Source organism: Sturnus vulgaris, chromosome 5 (assembly GCF_052056855.1).
Source record: "Sturnus vulgaris isolate bStuVul1 chromosome 5, bStuVul1.hap1, whole genome shotgun sequence".
Classification (NCBI taxonomy): Eukaryota; Metazoa; Chordata; class Aves; order Passeriformes; family Sturnidae; genus Sturnus; species Sturnus vulgaris.
Genome location: NC_142247.1, coordinates 1875990 through 1894114, shown reverse-complemented (window position 1 = coordinate 1894114; position 18125 = coordinate 1875990). Strand labels below are relative to the sequence as shown.

Here is an 18125-nt window from a genome sequence, read left to right as displayed (position 1 = left end):
TGAAAAAATATTAAAAAATACCACAGACAGCGTTTTCCTCATTGAAAATAGGAACCAGAAGCCTGAGAGCAAGAGAAAGCAGGTGAGCCTGGGGCACCATGTGGGGCTGCAACAGTCTGAAGCATTCACAGCTAACTTGAGACACTAAAAGACTTAAAAGTTTCTGATTGTTCCTCCCTTCTAAAAGCAGGAGTGCAAAACATGCATCTTGGTCAAATTCAGCCTGGGTAATTGCATCCTACTTACCTAAATTACCCCTGCTGTGTCAATAGGCTGCTCCAATGCTCCCTTTCCCCACGGTGCTGCTGGAACTATTCAACAGCTGCTGCATTTCCCCCTGGGGACTATTGCATTTCATTGGTGGGCAAAGCCATCCCCAATATATCCTCTAACTAACAGAGCTGGAGTTTCCTGCTTTAAAGCAGGCTAGGGTTACAAATTCAGCCTGTCAAAGGCTGGGGAGAGCTTTGTAGCAGTGTGGAGGAGAGCAATACCATTGTTTCATTTTATTTTATTTTTAAGACTTTCTTAGGGGCAGATATTATTAAGAGATGCTCGTGACACCTGAAGCAGATGATTATTCAAAACTCCTATCAACAAGATAATGAAACATAATTATAAACATAGTTTTAAGTAACAGAGACCAAATTATAGAATAGCTTGGGTTGGAAGGGACTTTAAAGGTGATCCAGTCCCAACCCCACTGCCATGGGCAGGGACACCTTCACTAAACAAAGCTACTGAGAGCCCAGCCTGGCCTTTAACATGGCCAGGGATGGGAGAGTCACAGCTTCTCTGGCTAACCTGTGCCAGAACCTCACAGAAAATAATTTCCTCCTGATATCTAATCTAAACCTACTCTCAGTCTGAAGCTGTTCACCTTTGTCCTGTCACTACATGCCCTTGTAAATAATCTCTAGCTCTCTTGTAGGCTCTTGTCAAGCACTGAAATGACACAATTTGGTCACCTTGAAGCCTTCTCTTTTCCAGGCTGAACAACCCCAATAAGAGAGATCTTAATGAAGATAAAGAATTCAATGTGCCAAATCTAACCAACCTCTTCAGAAATGAGATATCTCCTTTCCTCCCTCTGCTTACAAGAGTGAACATTTCCTCTTCAGCTTGGATCATGTACTTTCAGGTCCAGTAAATTATTATAATTCAATTTGACCTTCTGCATACGAAAGGCAGTGAAATGTCAGGAAAGGTGAGACAGCTCTGGAAGTGTCTGTGCTGTCACTAACATCCATGGATTCCCTGGATGGTTCCTGAGCAGCAATTCAGTTCAAACTGGGGAAAACCTGGGGGAAAACCAGGCTCTTCTCCAGCAGCAGCTGGAAGTAGCAGACTGCAGGGAGCCCTCTTGCCCTGCCTGCACAGCCAGGACACTCCAGACACCAATTTGTGCCATGAATTGAGGCTTTCTTCCAGCTACAGCAATATCCTCTTTTAGGCACCTCCCTTCAGCTTTTTATCTGCAAGTTCAGACTGAGTCCCTTTTAGCTGGGTTCTTAAGTCACACCTCTCACTGCAGCTCTAAGCACGATGCTTAATCTCTACTTAAATGGGAAAGGACAGCTTTTCTTCCCAAGGAATTCTAACCACAATCCTTTAAAGAAGATCTTAAAAAAAAAAAAAAAGAAGAAACCCCCAAAGATGGAGTTTTATTTCTTTTCTAAAGGCTAATGTAATCCTGCAGTCATTGGACTGCAGTTGTGTCCCAGTGTGCTAGATTAAAAGGCCTTATTCTACCAGCAATATTCTTCTCATGCTTTTGCATGAGAAGACTGTAAGCAAGTCACCTCCTAACCTTTTTTTTTGTTAAGCTAAACAGAGAAGGTCACAGTTTTCAGTTACACTTAGCCTGTAACCTAGAAACCAAATTACCTGCCTAGAAACCTGTCTCAGTTAAGTACTTGAGAGCTATCAGATGAAGAGGCATTATGAAAGTGCTAAGTATTTAAAACTAGGGAAAATTACCTTTTTAGTGACAGACTGTGACCCACAGCTCTCAGTAGTCTCAGAGTATAAGAACGAAGCTGAGACACTGAAGTTATTTCCTGCTCTTAAATAAAAACCTGAACATTTCTGGGGTTGTACTGGAACAAGAGACACTCAACCCATAGAATTAAATGCCTGCAGAGATCAACCAATCAATTACATTACCTGTGTCTCTAAGTGAATGCTGCTTAGATTATTTTTATAATACTAACATTTTTTTTTTAAGCTCTGCAAGGTAAAACACTGCTAAGCACTCTGCGTGCTCCTCAGAAGAGAATAAGCCTCAAATATCAGTGTAGACACAGAAAAGTAAATTATGGAAAGCAGGAAAGGTTCAGACTCACAATCAAGGGTATGAGCACGTAATGTGTGGATGGCAGGCACAAGCTGAGCTCTGAAAAGCAGGTGGGTTTATGTCTGGCTCCATGTCACAAGCTAAGATGTGAGGATCTGTGGAGGCATGTTCTCATGACTCCCAGCTGGAGCACTGACACAAACCTTGCAGCTGCCTACACCATTCTCTGGGTTAACCCATCACTGTCACCTGCCCACATGTGCTCTGTGCCAGTGAAAAACATGTAATAATTCCAGGGCTCAAAAATGAAAGGTGTTCAGTTCAAAGCCTCACCTTGCTCTGGCTGTGGCCTTTAAATGGTCCCAGAGCACAAGCACAGCTCAGCCCTCTCGTGTTTTTTTTTTGTTCCATCTCAATAAAACCATCACAGGAGTGTTCAGGTGAGAAGGAGCCTCAGGAGCTCCTCCAGCCCAGCCCCTGCCTGAAGCAGGTTCAGCTCCAAGACCAAGCAGGTGATTGTCCCTTCCAGGACCTGACTGCACTGTGCTCCCTTCCAGTCAGGCTGGAACACCACTGCTCACCCTGACTAACAGCCAGCCAGACAAATCGTGCTTCTCTGAAGCAGGTAAAGCACAGATCTGCTCATTAAGCCCGTGGAAGAGAGCCAGGGATAAAATATCAGATAAAATATCAGATCACAGCAATTATTTTTAGGAAGCTGGTTCAGCTCTCTGAGGATCAGGACACCCTCGCTTTAGCCTATTTGGTTTTACTTACAGGATGGAGTTACCAAGGCTTCAGCCACTCCAAGCAGGATGTACTGAGGAGCCAGGTGGAAGCAGGGCATGGAGGAGACCAGGAGAACCTCCTTGGAGAGAGTCTGCTCCACCTGGGGGAAACGCTTCCTGTGGATTTCAGAGAAGCCAGCCACCAGCACGGACAGTGCAGCACACAGGTGACCTACAACTGGGGCAAGAGCACAGAGAGCTTTCACCAGGGCTGCACCTGCAGGACCATCATGGGCTGAGAGTGGAGCAAAAACTCCTAAAAAATGCAAAAAGAAGCTTCCTACCCCCACCCCAAATCATTTTTTTCTGAACATCTAAACATGAATTAAGAGTGCTTGCTATATGGCAAAAAAGGACACCAGCTCAGCACAGAGATAATTTCAGAGTTCAGAAGAAATGAGAGAGGAAAAGCTTATCTGAAGACCAAAGTCACAAAGAAGAACTTTCAACATTTTTTTGAAGATTGAAGGAGAAAAGGAAGGAGAAATAGAGAAGAGGCAAATCCGTACAGATTATACAAGAGAAAGGGTAGGAACAAAACTATCAGGCAGCAGGAAATTCTTCCAGAACTTGGATGTATTATAAGTACCCCACATTTCACCCATTGCATAGAGGACAATATTAAAATCTATTATTTTCTATTTCTTCATGTTGGCAGTATGAAATGGTTGCATCCTCCCAGAAAAGAAAAATGCAAAGAAAGCAAAGTTTCCAAGCAAGTCTCTGAACCTGAATTACCTATACCTCTCATGGTTTGAGCTCCCACTGATTTTGACTAAAATTCTGATTTCCCAGCATTTCTAAGCCATAATGTGGGGAGAATTTGGTTGCTTTTGATAGTTTTGGTTCAAATCTTTGGACTCAGTCTTTCTTACCAAACCTTCATGACTGGTAATTGCCACACTTATCAAATTGGACACCAACAGCCAAAAGCTTTTGTTTCATATCATATTTACAACATGTGTTTCTTCTCTCAGCACCAAAACTCTCACAGCCTTCTTCTAGCACAGTTTTCCTGAATGTTCACAGCTTTAAATATCCAACCCCCCCCTGCCTAACCTGAGCCTTGGAAGCTGTTTAGACTCCTCTAGTGCTTAATGAGAATATCAGTGAATTATTGCTTGAAAATTGATGATAGGAGGGAATTCAGCAGCGTTTTCTGGCCAGTGCACCTTATCATAGTCAGGCATAAAGCCCTCAAGGAGCTTCTTGTAGTCATCCAGAGCAAGAGCTCTCTTAGTGAAAAATTATGTTGGTACTAAAGAAACCTCCAGCAGTTCAGCATTCCTAACAGTGCAACAAACTGGAAGCATTTTCCTTTACTAAAAGCCAATATATTCCTGAAAAAGTAACCTCCGGGTGCTCAAAAATTTCGACTTTTTTTTTTTTTTCCCAAGACTTTATGGGGTAGAGAAAAAAAACCAAGAGCCTTGGAGATATGGTTTTCATCCTTACTCTTCTTCCTTCAGTCCTCTTTAAAATGAGTGGCTTGGAATGACTGGCTGAGGCTTTGGTTTTACAGGAGAAAAAGTTGTTTTAGTAATATTTAGGGGTGATTGTGAGACAAGGTTCTTTATATCCTATAGAGACTAAGATTGTATTGGACCTTTATGAATAAACCAACAACTAGAGAGTAACAGGTTACAGTTTTTATGTAGACCCTTAATACAGAGCAATCAGATATTTCAGTTGTCTGTGTGATTCTTCCTTGAAAACTGTTATTCTCAACATGCTGAAAATTTCCAGAAAACTAGTTAAATTTCTTCTTCTTCTTACAAGAGTTGAATTAAAATATAGTTACAGGCTGGCTTAACACCAACTTCCTATTTATACTTCCAATTTTGTTGCTGAAAATAATTGAGAACCTAATTAACTCTTGGCAAAAATATTGGCACTTAGAGGTCTACCACACTTGCAGGTGCAGTCATATACTTGGATTTCTAAAGCCATTGCCTGTACTCACAGGTATTTTTGTGCCTCAGGTAGTTTATCACCCCTAACAGGAGGCTATTTTGATAAATGAACCTATTAAGAATAAACCACTGCATATATTCTAATGCTGTTTAACATAACAGGATAGAACATTAATACTAACTTGAAATTTCCATGGTTTAAAGGAAAAATGATTATCTGAATGTGCTTTTTTGTGTTTTAATGCAGATGTTATTTTAAAAACTAGGCTAATTGCAACCTGCTGTGTTATATGCTTCTGGTTTGTATAAAACTTAATAACACTCTTAATTAGGCTAATTTAGTCAGATTAATACCTCTGTGTGTGTCAGTACTCGCTGTGCTGCCTGCCATGGGGCACTGAATTAATAGCAGCACACTGAGAAAATAGAGGTTTATAAATATTTTCATCTGAGGTTTGCAGTGCAGACTGGAAAATAAAAAATGAGGGAAGTTTAATGAGAGTATCTGTGAAAGGGAATAGGTTTAAGTGAATACAGAATGGAAGCAGTTTTGCTGCTGGTACAACATGGAGTTGACATCTGAGGAGTGTTGCAGAGGATCCCTCCAGATCCTAGAACATAAGAGGTTTAGGGGTAATTAAAAATCAAATAAATAAAAGAAACCACATTAGTGTCAAAAGAAAGCAGCCCAACTCTTATTAAAGTTATCATGGCTTTTAGGCCATGAATTTTTCTGCAATGAGTGTCAATCCACAACAGGAAAAACTTCCTTTTACCACTTCTGTGAGAACAAGGTAACATTTCACCTTTGGAGGTGCCTTTTTGCTGTGACTGAGGGTACAGAAAGGATTTTAATAATGAAAATACTAAACCCTTGAACAATGACCTCATATTAGACATTCTAATGGAAACTCTAATGCTGGGGAGGAAGGCTGGACCTCTCCAAGTGACCTGTGAAATATCCATCCTGTCCAAAGGGAACAGCAGCCAGTGACACACCCCCATTTGTTTTACATAATTTTCTGCATGTTTTCTTTTGCTCATCCATTCTAAAAAAACCCCATTGCACATACAGAATTAACCTAGATACTTTTATCTCATTTATGATGCAACTGCAGAGTCTGGAAGAAATTTTTCTAATGGTAATACAATTTCCCTCTTATGAGCTGCAGTCCTAACAATAATGCACTTATAGCATAAAAATCACAGAAAAACAAAGCCTTTATTCCTAACTGAGTTATCTGATTCCAAACTCATCATTTTGAGCAACACATTTCTCCAATATCAGAGAGCAACCAACTGAAGGGATTTTTCATTTCTAAAAAATACTGGGATTGTAAATTAACTTTCCAAAAGCCAATGGATAAAGAAATATATAGAGGATAACCAAGTCATAAAGAGTTCATACTGCTTCTCTCCAATACCAATTTCATAGGATGGCCCCTAGTTATTTTTGTGAGTGTTTTTATCAGTCAGAGGAGTCTGTCCTACACAAAAATCTATACTTTTTTCTTAATATTTAGTAAGTGTTTTCAAAACTTTTTTTTTGTTCAATAATCCCTTTGAAACATTTACTTTTGAGCATCATCCCAAAACAAGTCCATCTTACCATTTATAGTCAGATATAATTGTGTAGGATCATCCATCACACTGAAATTTCTCTTTCAAAAACAGAAAAAGATGTTAAAGCTGTATAAACACATGCATTTTTTCACATACCAATGTAAATTGTTGGAGAATGTCCAGTGTCCTTGGAGCTAAAGAGCCATGAGTTAATGCACTCCAAAATAGGAACAAGAATCAGAAGTGGCACGATGCTTATCACATTCATTGCTGCAACTGGCAAGAAAAATCCACTGAAGTGCAAGTTGGAATTCATGGTTTGGAGATAATATCCTGAAGGAATCTGTATTGAAGGATAAAACCACAATCCATGGGTAAGATTTTCACTATATTTGGAAAGCTGTCCAAGTTTTGCCTTCTGAAGAAGTCACATTAAACCAAATACTTGCTGGCAAAAAAAAAAAAAAGAATGAGCATTCATGAAGAAAGCCTTTCAGACAGTGACAATATTGTTCTCTGCCAGAACACAACATTTCCCTTTTGCAAGATTTTTCTCCTACATTTAACGAATTAAGCAACAGTCTAAAAGTTTATTTGATCACCCCTAATTAGGGCCATCAGCCAAAATACTAAATAATTCCACCCAAAACTTTAGTCACTTCACCCAGTCAGTGTTTAACAAAACAGAATCTTAAAACAGCAAAATGCAGAGTGATTTGATTTTGGAACTGCAAGGCACAGAGTGATTTTGGACTTATGATTGTGTGCTCAAGGTAAGAGCACTTTAAAAGCTCCAGGGAATGAAGATTTGGGTACAGCCTTAGAACCAGCTGAATACAACTCACACTCAGAGCATTTATGGAGGACTTTTCACCTGGGAAAATGGAAACCAAAGACAAAAAGAAGCAGATGAGGAACCTCCCAGTGGCAGCCCAACAGGGCACACAATTAAATAGATTTGTAAGACTCTCTCACTACAAAAGCAAATAATTCCTCTGCTTGTGTGAGCCTATACAAAAGAGCTGTTGAGTTTATAAAAAAAAGTGTCAAATCAAAATCCCGATGGCTTCTAGCAACACATTTACAGATTTTTATTTTTGTTTGTTTGTCCGGGATTTTTTTGAGGAAGCTTGATTAACTAATTTCATGTGCAGCAGGGAGCCATAATCCACTCAATTTTTCAGACTGGAAAGCTCCAACTCAAGCAATTCACAGAGCATAGTCATGACAGAACTCAACCTAAGAGTGGATTTTTTTACCCTGTATCTGTTTTTACTGAGTTCTGGATTCCTGCAGCACCCTGCACACTCTTTAATATGATCAGTGACATCAAACCCAGGTAGAATATTGTTGCTTTATAGATATCTGAATATTAAAGCATAGTTGTTACCTGAGCTCGTGTAGGGTTTTTCATCAATGCTTATAGTCAACCCTACCCACTGTGAGTCTGTTCAGTGCTCAAGAATTACTCCAATGCTAGCTCTTAAAAATATTTTTCATCTACATTGCACCTCCAGAAGGAAATGCAAATTGTAAGAGAGAATAAATAGTAACAGAACTATATATGTTTAGAATTGAGTCAAATTTTGTTGGTTCCCTTTTTCAAATGTTTATTGCAAATAAGAATTAACTTCTTAATAGGAATTAAAATATCATCATCATGAATCATAGGCAGTGAAAGCTGTTAATATGAAGAAAATACTATTAATCTTTACAAAAAAGATACTGATCTATCTCTGAGTTTGTGAAATAGCCTTAAACTTATTGGAAATTCTGCCAAAGAATTAATTTATTTCAGCAGTGGAGAAACATCTATATTTTCTAGAGAAATACTTTATTACAAACTTGATAAATGATAATACCTGCTTAATTTTCATGTGGTCACTAATGTATAACCTTGGTCATGTATGTGTGTTTGTTGGGTTTGGAATGGGTTTTCTTTTGGTTTGCTTGGGATTTTTTTGTGCCTTTGGGGGAAGGGAAGAAATGGGGAGGGAAGAGCAGAAAGAATGAGGCAGATGGATGAGAACATGGAGAGGTGGCATGAGGAAGTGAATTATACTGAATTATAGCTTATACTGAAGCAGTATAAGCCACAATATTTGTAATAATTTCCTTAAGCAGCATTTTAACACCAATGAGTAAAAATGAATTTCTGAGCTGGCTCATAAACTCATCCTTCCAGTTGCCAAAGGGCAACCAGCTACCTGCAAGTCCTGCTCAGCCAGGATCATCCAGACAGAAAGGAATCTGAGGAGCTTCTTGACACATTTCCATTTATATCACACTCCGAGGAGCTGTGAGAGGACATTTCCCACAAATGGAAACCCACCCACTCCCACTGTGGGCACAACAGCCACACGAGCCTGTCAAAACAGTAGGAGAAACATGCAACCAAAACAGCAAACAGAGATTGTACTACCTCTCCCCAAAAGGGAGGGAACACTTAGGAAATTGGAAAATTGTGTTTTTTCAGGAGCACTGAGCCTGAGTCTCAGAGTTGGTAGGTGTGACATGGCATCATGAGGAGAACAGGAGGGTTCAGCCAGTGAAAAGGTCCCAAGAAAGGAGTAGCAAGCACTCATGTGAGCTTCTTAATGAGTCCTGACCAAGCCAATTTTGATTATTTGAGAAGAACAGAGGCTCCAGCAAGGTATACTCTTAGGCAATTCAAGCTACTCTGCTCAGCTGGTAAAGCAACAATTAGAAAAAAAAAAACACACCTGGAGAGATAACATGAAACACGTGCCAGAGCATCTCACGGCTTGTGCTGAAAAGCTGTGCACCCACCTGCATAATGCACGTCCTGTACAGGATCTGGAAAGTGAACAAGGGGAAGAGTCTGGTGAGTGACTTGGTGCCTTCCACCTGGCTCTCACTGTAGTGGCCACCGTGGTTCTCCTTGGCCAGGTCCAGCCAGCTGCCCGTGCTGAAATAGCGATGGCGCGCGCAGCTCGTCCTCAGGGCACTGACAATCACCCCAAAAGTGGTCAGCAGGGAGCTGTCTGCAGGCAAGCAGAGAATTCCACATCAGTGTGTCTGCTGTCAAGATAAACCACTTTGGGAGGGAAAGCACGAGCTGGTATAGTCACCTTTAAAGGGAGGGAAAATGTAACTACTCTGGATTTGTTTAAAAAATTCTGGTTTTGAACCCAGTTGGTTCACAACCCAATCCTGTGCAACAGCCACAGAGAAAAGTGCCTTTTATCACCAGTTATTTAACACATCACAATGTGTTTCTCTGGTTGAGCAGGTAAAGTATTCATTTCCTTTGCTTCTTCTTTCCATTTATTGGATATCTGCTGAATGCCTGCTGAAGTCCAGTAGCAAGGAAGGGGCAGTAGCAAAGTAAGAAGGAAAAGGAGTTTAAAAAGCAGTTGATGAGTTCAGAGAGTTTTCATGGATGAATTTAAAAGGCAGAATTTTCATCTCAGGTCTTCCAAGTAGCATGCAGGACTACAGAGGAGTTTCCAGTCTAGTACTTGGATTATTAAAACTTATTGACTGGTTATTGGGTTCAGGAGTTGCTAGCTTGGTTCTCAGATGAAATAAAAGTAGAATGAGCACAAAACTGTTGGCTTCAGGCTTGGGAATGCAGGTTCATTTACCTTTGGCAAATTTCCATCCATGCAAATAGGGGTTATAGCACTTCTATGCTTTTCTGAGTGCTGAAGCACTACAATAAGTCGAGCATCTATAAATACTTTCCAAAACCCAAAATGAACTAAGATTGCAGAATGAAAATCTCTCCCTACTATCTCTGATGTGGAAATGATTTTCTGGGAATATCAATTGACACCTACTGGAAGCACTTGCTTTAAAGTACTAAGTAAGGGCATTTTATTACTAATACACTAATATTTAAAACTCCCTGGCTGCGGGGTATTAACCTGCAGAATGTTGTCACTATGGATTAAAATCTGAAATAGCATCTCAAAACCTGAAAACAGAGTTGGCAGAGTTTCTATTGTTCTGTAGGACTGTACTAGGCAACTATTCTCACCACTCATTGTAAGTGATGTTTAAGTTTCAGACTTGGATTATTTTAAGAATAAATCTGAAGATGAAAAGAAAAAAAAGTGCAGAATTCCAGAATGAATTGACTAAGAAGCTAACCAAAAAACAAGTGGGACGTGGGGCTCTTCTCAAAGCAGTGTAAGTTTCAGAAGTAAATAAAAAAGACAACAGGAAACTTGGTATTAGCTCAATACATTGGCAGAGCTTGCAATGAGATGTTTTAAGTTAGAGAAATGCTATTTTGCTTTGCCCTACACTAGAGGTGGGGCATGCACAGAAAAGGAATAAGGAGCAGTCATGTGGTGTTACTGCTGTGCCAGGGTTTGAAATCAGAAGATGAAGCCCAGCAGAGAGCTCAGTAAAGCAGCAGCACAGCTGTGCCCTGGCTCAGCTGACCTCATGGTCATGGCCATCTCCTTTCCTTTGCAATGAGAGGGGCTGGGCAGACAAGAGGTTGAATGAAACGTGACCAAATCAATTCCAGCAGCAGCAGGCACGTTACACCTCTGCCTGCACAGGCAAAGGCTGTGGCACATACCCTGACACTAAACAAACATGAGTTTGCTTACCAGAGACTGCTTCCCACTTCTACAGCACACCCAGAATCTCCAGAGGATGGATATCATCTCTCACATGCAGATTCTGGAGGGCTAAAAGCCAAGGATCTCCAACCAAGCAGGGCAGAGTTATGGAAGGATTAGTTCAGATATCCAAGTTGATTTATTTCGTGAAAGTCATCTCTAAAGATATTCCCTAAAACAGAGCTCCCTCTCACCTGTTTTGGGTTTGTAAATCATGTCACCCCGAAGCATGTGAATTGTGATCATAGCCATAAGCCCAGACACAAATGGGATAAGAAAGCCAAGGTTCCTGGCCACAGACTGCTGGATGTAGGAAATGCTGACAAAGACCACTGCTGAATTCAAGTTAACCAGCCAGTGAAACCTGGAACACAGAGACAAGAGAGAGAAAAGTGGAGAGGCTGAATAATAAAAAAGCCTTTACAGAAGATTAAAACATCCAATTAAAGGCATGGTTAAGTATAGTAATCATGGACAGCATCAGTACCATGCACACATTAGCACAGCAATTAAAACAGATTTTCACTCAAATGTCTCAGCTCCAAGAGGTGTATGATTAAAGTAAGTGTACTAAGGCAGTAGAGCTGAACAAATTATCAGTCTAGTACTGGAAATATTCTTGTGGGTGACATTAATTAAATACATCAACATTTACCATTTGCACATTTAATATCTGGTAACAAGTTTTGTGTATGAAATATTATCAAATCATATGCTTCGAGCTTAAGAGAGAAATGTCTTAATGCCACCACCCTTTGGTTAGGAAATACTAAATGTTAAAAAATGTAGGAATTATTAGAAGTTGATCTAGCACTTATTAGTTGCAAGGATCAGCTTGAATTTTTGTTGGCTTCTGGAATATCTTGACAAGGACGTTCCCCAACACAATTTTCTCTGAGACTGTATTTGGTAGTAGAGGTAAGTACTGAGCCCCTCCTAATCACAGGAGACATGCAAAGGATAAATCACACACTCCTGGAAGCAGATGGCAAACCTCTGGTGACCTCCTCTGCAGTTTGTAACCCCTGAAAACAGCCCAATTATTGAGCAGTACTGTCCCAGGGTGTCACAGATTACAGTCTGGAAGCAGCTGCAAGAAGAGACTCCTTTGCCTTTGCTGGAGCCATAGCAAAATGGTTTCATTTAAAGGTGAAATACACAATTATAAAGCTTAATGCATATTACTGCAAGAAGCAAAGCTCATTTTCTTGTTCAATGCCACTTCTGCATCATGCATGCTGTTTGAACTTGAGTATTTGGGCTAATGAATCTAGAATTATCTTCTCAGTGACAAAAGATTTGGAATTATGTTACTCGATAATGATACAGTTGGAGGCATTTTGTACATAAAAATATTGACCCATTCAACTAAAGCTTTAAAAAATTAATAATTACACGGCTCATTTGGCTAGAACTTATGTCAAAGTTTTGACTCAATTCTTAACTGACAATTTTTATGTGAGGAGCTTCAGTGGCTGTTTTCCAAACTTTCTAAAGAAGTGTGCCCGAGTTCCCTGAAGTCCTGACATCCTCCACGAGTGTTTGACTGGAAGTAGGAGCATCCAAAAAACCCCTGGAGTACAGCAGGGCACTTCCATTTTTCACTGAAGCATAGCAATATACTTTAAGACTGAAATGTAGATTTCCTGTCCTCTTACAAAAGCGAGAAGACAAAAAACCCCGACCAATGAGTTTAGCAATCCCTCTGGCCAAACCAAGAAAGATGAACTGACCTCAACCCACAACCAGAACCGTGGGATGTGCTCATGCTGTACTGACAGCAGCAGATCACTATTCCTGCCTTTGCTGCCTAGAAGGGCTCAGAGCTCACATCAGGGCAGGGCAGATGAGTTAGAGACACCAAACCTGAGATCCTGTCCAGCTTGGCAGGGAACAGCTCCTTCCTGAAGCTTCAGCACTCTGAGGCCTCTTCACAATGAGAGCCAAAAGCCAACTTGAGAGGATCATTTCAAGAATGCAGTCCAGACACAAACTTAAATGCTACAAGCCCACATAAACCCAAAACTCTTCCTAAAATGTTGTACAGAAATGCATTTGTGGGGAACACTTTAAAGAAGTAACGCCCAGGTGATTCTTACTGGAAAATATTGTTTATGTTTATACATCTTTGTAGGAGGAGGTCACTTTTTCAGAATGACTATGGAGTTCTCTGCAAAAACAAAGTGGAGGGAAAAAAAAAAAAATCCCAAAGAGGTAGAAAAAGTTCTTAAAACGTCAAAATAAAGTGGAAAGTTACTGAGGAAAACGGCAGAAATTGATCTGCAATATGTGGAAACAACACAGAGAGACTGAGGGTGGAGAACACCATGTTCTGTGCAGATTTTTGGAAATCTGTAGGACAAGATGCAGCTCTGCTCATTCTCACTGTGCCCTTGGCTGTCATTCTGTGCCCCCACAGACAGAATGCATTTCTCCTGCTCTAAAACAGCACCAGTCCATGACCTCAACCCTGGAAATGCAGAAGGCCCTAGAAAAATTTAACCCAACAGAATCCAAGCTTCTTCTTCACTTGGAATTGCTATGTTCTATTTATTTATAAGGTCAGAGCCATAGTAGATATTGCAGGTTAGAACCAAGCCCATGTAATCTTGAAGGATTGAATTAGAAAACAGGCAATTACCAGGACTTCTAACCCAATACTTAATTCAATAATTCTGATTGTTTAAACAGAACTTGGCTAAGATCAGACTTAAACTCATCAAGAGTATGCTATCCCATTTTATATCATTTTAAAATTCCATCCCACAACAAACACCCACCAAGAGAGAACAGGCTACCAAGAAAAAGTGATTATATTCTGAGGGGTTTAATGAGATTAGAAATGCTTAGAATGAACTCCTCATTTTTCTAAATTTTGAGATTGCATTCCAACTGCCCCTCCTTGGGTGCCAGCACAAAAATGAATTTTTTTTTTTAATTGCACATGTGCCTTTCTTTATATTGCCAAAGTTCCAAGAATGGACCCATTTGGATTCCCCTAAGGAACTTTTTATTCGTATTATATCTCCTTTGTAATCAACACTGAAAAATGTCACTTTGATTAAACACAATTCTGAATGGCTGAGACCACAGTACAATAAACTCTCCAGAGCTATCTTTCAGAACAACTGATTGCTCTCCAGTCTTAATCCCCCAGAGTCTTATTTAATCAAAATGATGTTGCTAATTAAGGATTAAAACTCAGAATAGAGTAAAAAGGAAGGATTTTTTTTTTTCCCCCCCTCTTCTCTCCTATGCGCAGGTCAAGGAGACAGAATCTGCTCTGAGGAACTAAACACTCTCATCCACCTTTGGTAAAGCTACTTCATTCACTGAAGTTTGGATTTAATTTAAAACTCCTTGATATTAACATAATTGGAGGAAAAAAGAATAGCCAGAAAAGCCATCCCCAAAGGAAGAGAGTTCTGATTCACCAAGATCTTAACAGATTCTTCAGGGTTGCATTGTTAATATGCAAATGTGCTCAGTCTTTATTTTAATAACCAGGCATGTAAAGGAGAAAAAAGGGGGAAGTTTAGGCTTCCCTTCACCCTGCCTTAAAGCAGGAATATGGAGAGTCCCACTGCAACTTCCTCACTGCATGGTTTAACCAGAAAATATTGCACCCTTATAGGGCTACAGAAGGGGCAAATAAAGGCAAACAAATAATCAAAAATTACCTCCCTGGTAATGAATGGAGAAAGAAATCGTTAATATGAAAAGAAATCCAAACCCTGATTTGTAGGAACGTTTTAAGAGCAATTTTTCCTAAAGAATGAAAGAAAAATGGACCAAGATACAAATGCTAAGAGTTTTATCAGACGCCAGAACTTTGCAGCAGCAAAGCTGAAATAATGCAGCAGATTCCTACCGAGTTTAGTCTGAGACTACTCACAGTCCTGACTTCCAGCAAACCAGCAGTCTACTGCTAAACATTCACCCTGATGTAAATCCCAATATATCATTGAATTTTGCCACTGATAGGGAGCAACAGCAAAACATCCTAAAGGCAGAAAACCAAAGTGAGTGCGTTGTTCCAACAGCAGCAAGGTTAGCAAGGTTTGAGTGTTTGGGCAAATTGTTTAATCCTGAAAACTCTGACTGAACACTTCTGTAGGAGGCCAAAATAGATCATCATCCACCAGCAAAAGGAAAAGTTTAACTCTTGGAAAACTCTTGCAAAACTCCAAGTTTTGCCATGAAAAAACAAAACGTGAAACCCACCATCCGCTGAATCTGTGAATTTCAGCCGTGCATTTCACCTCAGTATCATTCCCAACAGATTCTTTAGCCAACATTTAATAACCAACCAGTTGAAAAATGAGAGCAGCTCCTTCGGTGCACAGTCCTCGAGGCTGTAGGCACTCAGTGGACACACAACAGCTCTTATGCCCCCAATCCCCAGGCTGGCTGTGAGGAGGGCAAAGTAGAACACGATTTTCTGCTCCCTTTTGGGCAGGGTGAGCAGGATGTGCCTTCTGTCGATGTAAACATCTTCGAAGGGGAATGACACCACAGGTAACAGTGCTGTGCCTGGAACGGAGGGGAAATTGTCATTTGAAAGGGATCAGAATCAGGTAAATAAGACTTATGTGTTTTTAGAGCAGGTATGTTGAAAAGACAGATGGAAAATCAAAGATGGGCAAGAAAAAAGTGCAAAGAGGGAGGGGCACAATTCTGTAGAGAAGCAGAAACTTTTTGGATGTTGTTATGTAAAGTAAGGCAATATCACTATGGATCTCCAAGAAACCAAACCTCCTCTGAAATGATTGTAAGGATTCAGCTACTTCTATCAACCAAACCACCAATTAACCAAAAAAACCCCACAGAACATCCCACAGTGTAGTGCAGCTCTTTTTGCTGCACTTTTTTTTCCTTCTAAAATACCAGAACTGTAATAGGAATCATAATTTAAGAAATAAATTCTCAGAACTATCGTAGGAAACATTCTTTCTTATTTTTTTCTGTAGCAGCTTCATAGAAAATATGATTGTTAGAAAATTTAACTATAGAAGCACTGGCATGAATTGCATTTACCACTTCTAGTCTGCAAAGCAAGTCTTTCAGATAGATTTTTCAAGTTCTAATGGACACTAAGTTTAAAATATATTGATGTGTCAACAACACCAGTATTAGCCACTACTATGACTGTGCATCAAACTTCAATACACCAGGAAAATTTAATGATTTATCTCCAAAGGAAGAAATGTTCTAGTTAAAACAATACTCAAATACATCAAATTGTGTTTGTCTCCAATCTTCTACCTTAAGAAATCCACTAAAAGTGGCAGAAAGATTTAAACCAGAATACCAGGGGAGTAACAGTGGAACACAACAGCAAACATTTTTTCCAGACTGCTTCAATAATGGTTTTGCAATCAGCTCAAGAATATTTCAGGAACGGCTCTGATTTTTTTTACTTGCTGTGTTGCATGTCTAAATAACAATGTGGCTGGCTATTGTAGAAATCAGACTTGCTCAACAACTGGTTCAAGCAAGAAGCATTTCCATCAACGTGGTTTAATTTGACAGAGCAGCCAGCAGATTGTGCTGGGAGATGCCCTGATGGGGAAGGCCAAAACATGAAATGGGAGATGCCCTACCTGCTACCAGAACAGGTGGATTTTGTTTGAGCAGTGCCTTTTTCTTTGTAAAAAGTGCTCAAAATACCAGCCAGGGAAGATTCAGAACGTGCCAACAGAAGGCAGGACCTTAGTGCAGGTATGAGGATACTTAAGGCAAAGTTTGTTTATACTGGTGTGCTCTTAAATACTTTTGTTGCCCAAATACAAAAGTCTTGTACCTTTACAAATAATTTTACTTCTAACACCAGGGAAACAATTTATAAATGCTCTCTTTGACTGAAGCCTTGCATTTGTGGCAAACACTTATAACCTTAGGGATCAATTTTAAGAGTCGAGCATCCACGCTGCCAACAGCTGAGGAGCCAAGGTCGTGCACCAGCTACACAAGATGCACACACAAACGTGGCTTTGTCTCCTTGAAACCACTCAGAAAACAAAGGTGAAAACACTGCAGTGCATTTTGAAGAAGAGGAGATAAACAGCGAGGTGCTAGAGAACGTTGGGGAAAACACAAACCCGACGCGACGCTCGGGAACGCGTTTCCGACAGAGAATTTGGGAAAAAAAAGCGTGGCAGCCCCCAGGCTGTGACCCACCTAGGAAATGCAGGAACATGCAGATGCACACCAGCCTGACCCTGCCCACGAGGTGCTCAGCCAGCCAGCCCAGCAGCACGGGGGTGAGCGTGGAGGTGCCCACGAAGCACATGTTCACCATGGCCGCCTGGTAGCCGCGGTAGCCCAGCTTGGCGGTGCAGAAGAGGATCATGTTGCACACGATGCCAAAGAAGGTGAAGCGCTCGCACAGCTCCACCAGCAGCACACAAACAGCCTCGTGCAGCTTCTTCTCAGCTCCAGGCAGTTTTCCAGCATAGGTGCCTCTCCCAGCTAAGGGTCGTGTCTCCTTGCCAGCCATGTGGTTCAAAAATCCCTTCTGCTGTGGGTCTCTGCTGTCTGCAGCGGGCATGCTTGTCTTTTTATTTTTTTTTTCTTTTTTTTTGCAGTAGACCAGCTGGAGTTACAGGTATGTTTCTGTGCTCCTCCACTGTCATTAGCAGACTGGTAAGACTCTCACTTTGAATTCCACACTCTGCTACTACAATTTCTTAGGGCACCTGTCACTTTTGAGATATTACATATAGGATCAAAGAGTATTAAAAAAAACCAAAACCAAACAATCGAAGAATTACATGAGCATTTCAGCCTCTGAATTTAGCAGCACTAGGAAGTTAAGTAGTTTATTTAATTAGTTCATTTGGGGGTGAACGAGATTTTTTTTCCCCAGAATTGTATTACCTATTAAATTATGTGAATCCAATACTGTATGCTAAACTCAATCTGTATGTTAAAGATAAAGGTTTAAACACACATGAAAGCTAACATT

At 40.4% G+C, this 18125-nt stretch overlaps 1 protein-coding gene across 1 annotated transcript in view; it reads right to left on the bottom strand.

Moving 5' to 3' along the window:
* SLC15A5 (solute carrier family 15 member 5) overlaps nt 1-17708 on the bottom strand; it is a 28916-nt gene extending 11208 nt beyond the window's left edge. Inside the window, exons 1-6 of the mRNA XM_014869918.2 lie at nt 17339-17708; nt 15469-15691; nt 11353-11522; nt 9351-9565; nt 6717-6903; nt 3074-3262 (exon numbers count right to left, since the gene is read on the bottom strand). Of these exons, the coding sequence (XP_014725404.2) occupies nt 3074-3262; nt 6717-6903; nt 9351-9565; nt 11353-11522; nt 15469-15691; nt 17339-17708 (1354 nt within the window). The remainder of the gene's footprint in view (nt 1-3073; nt 3263-6716; nt 6904-9350; nt 9566-11352; nt 11523-15468; nt 15692-17338) is intronic.
* Between the last annotated feature and the right edge of the window lie 417 nt (nt 17709-18125).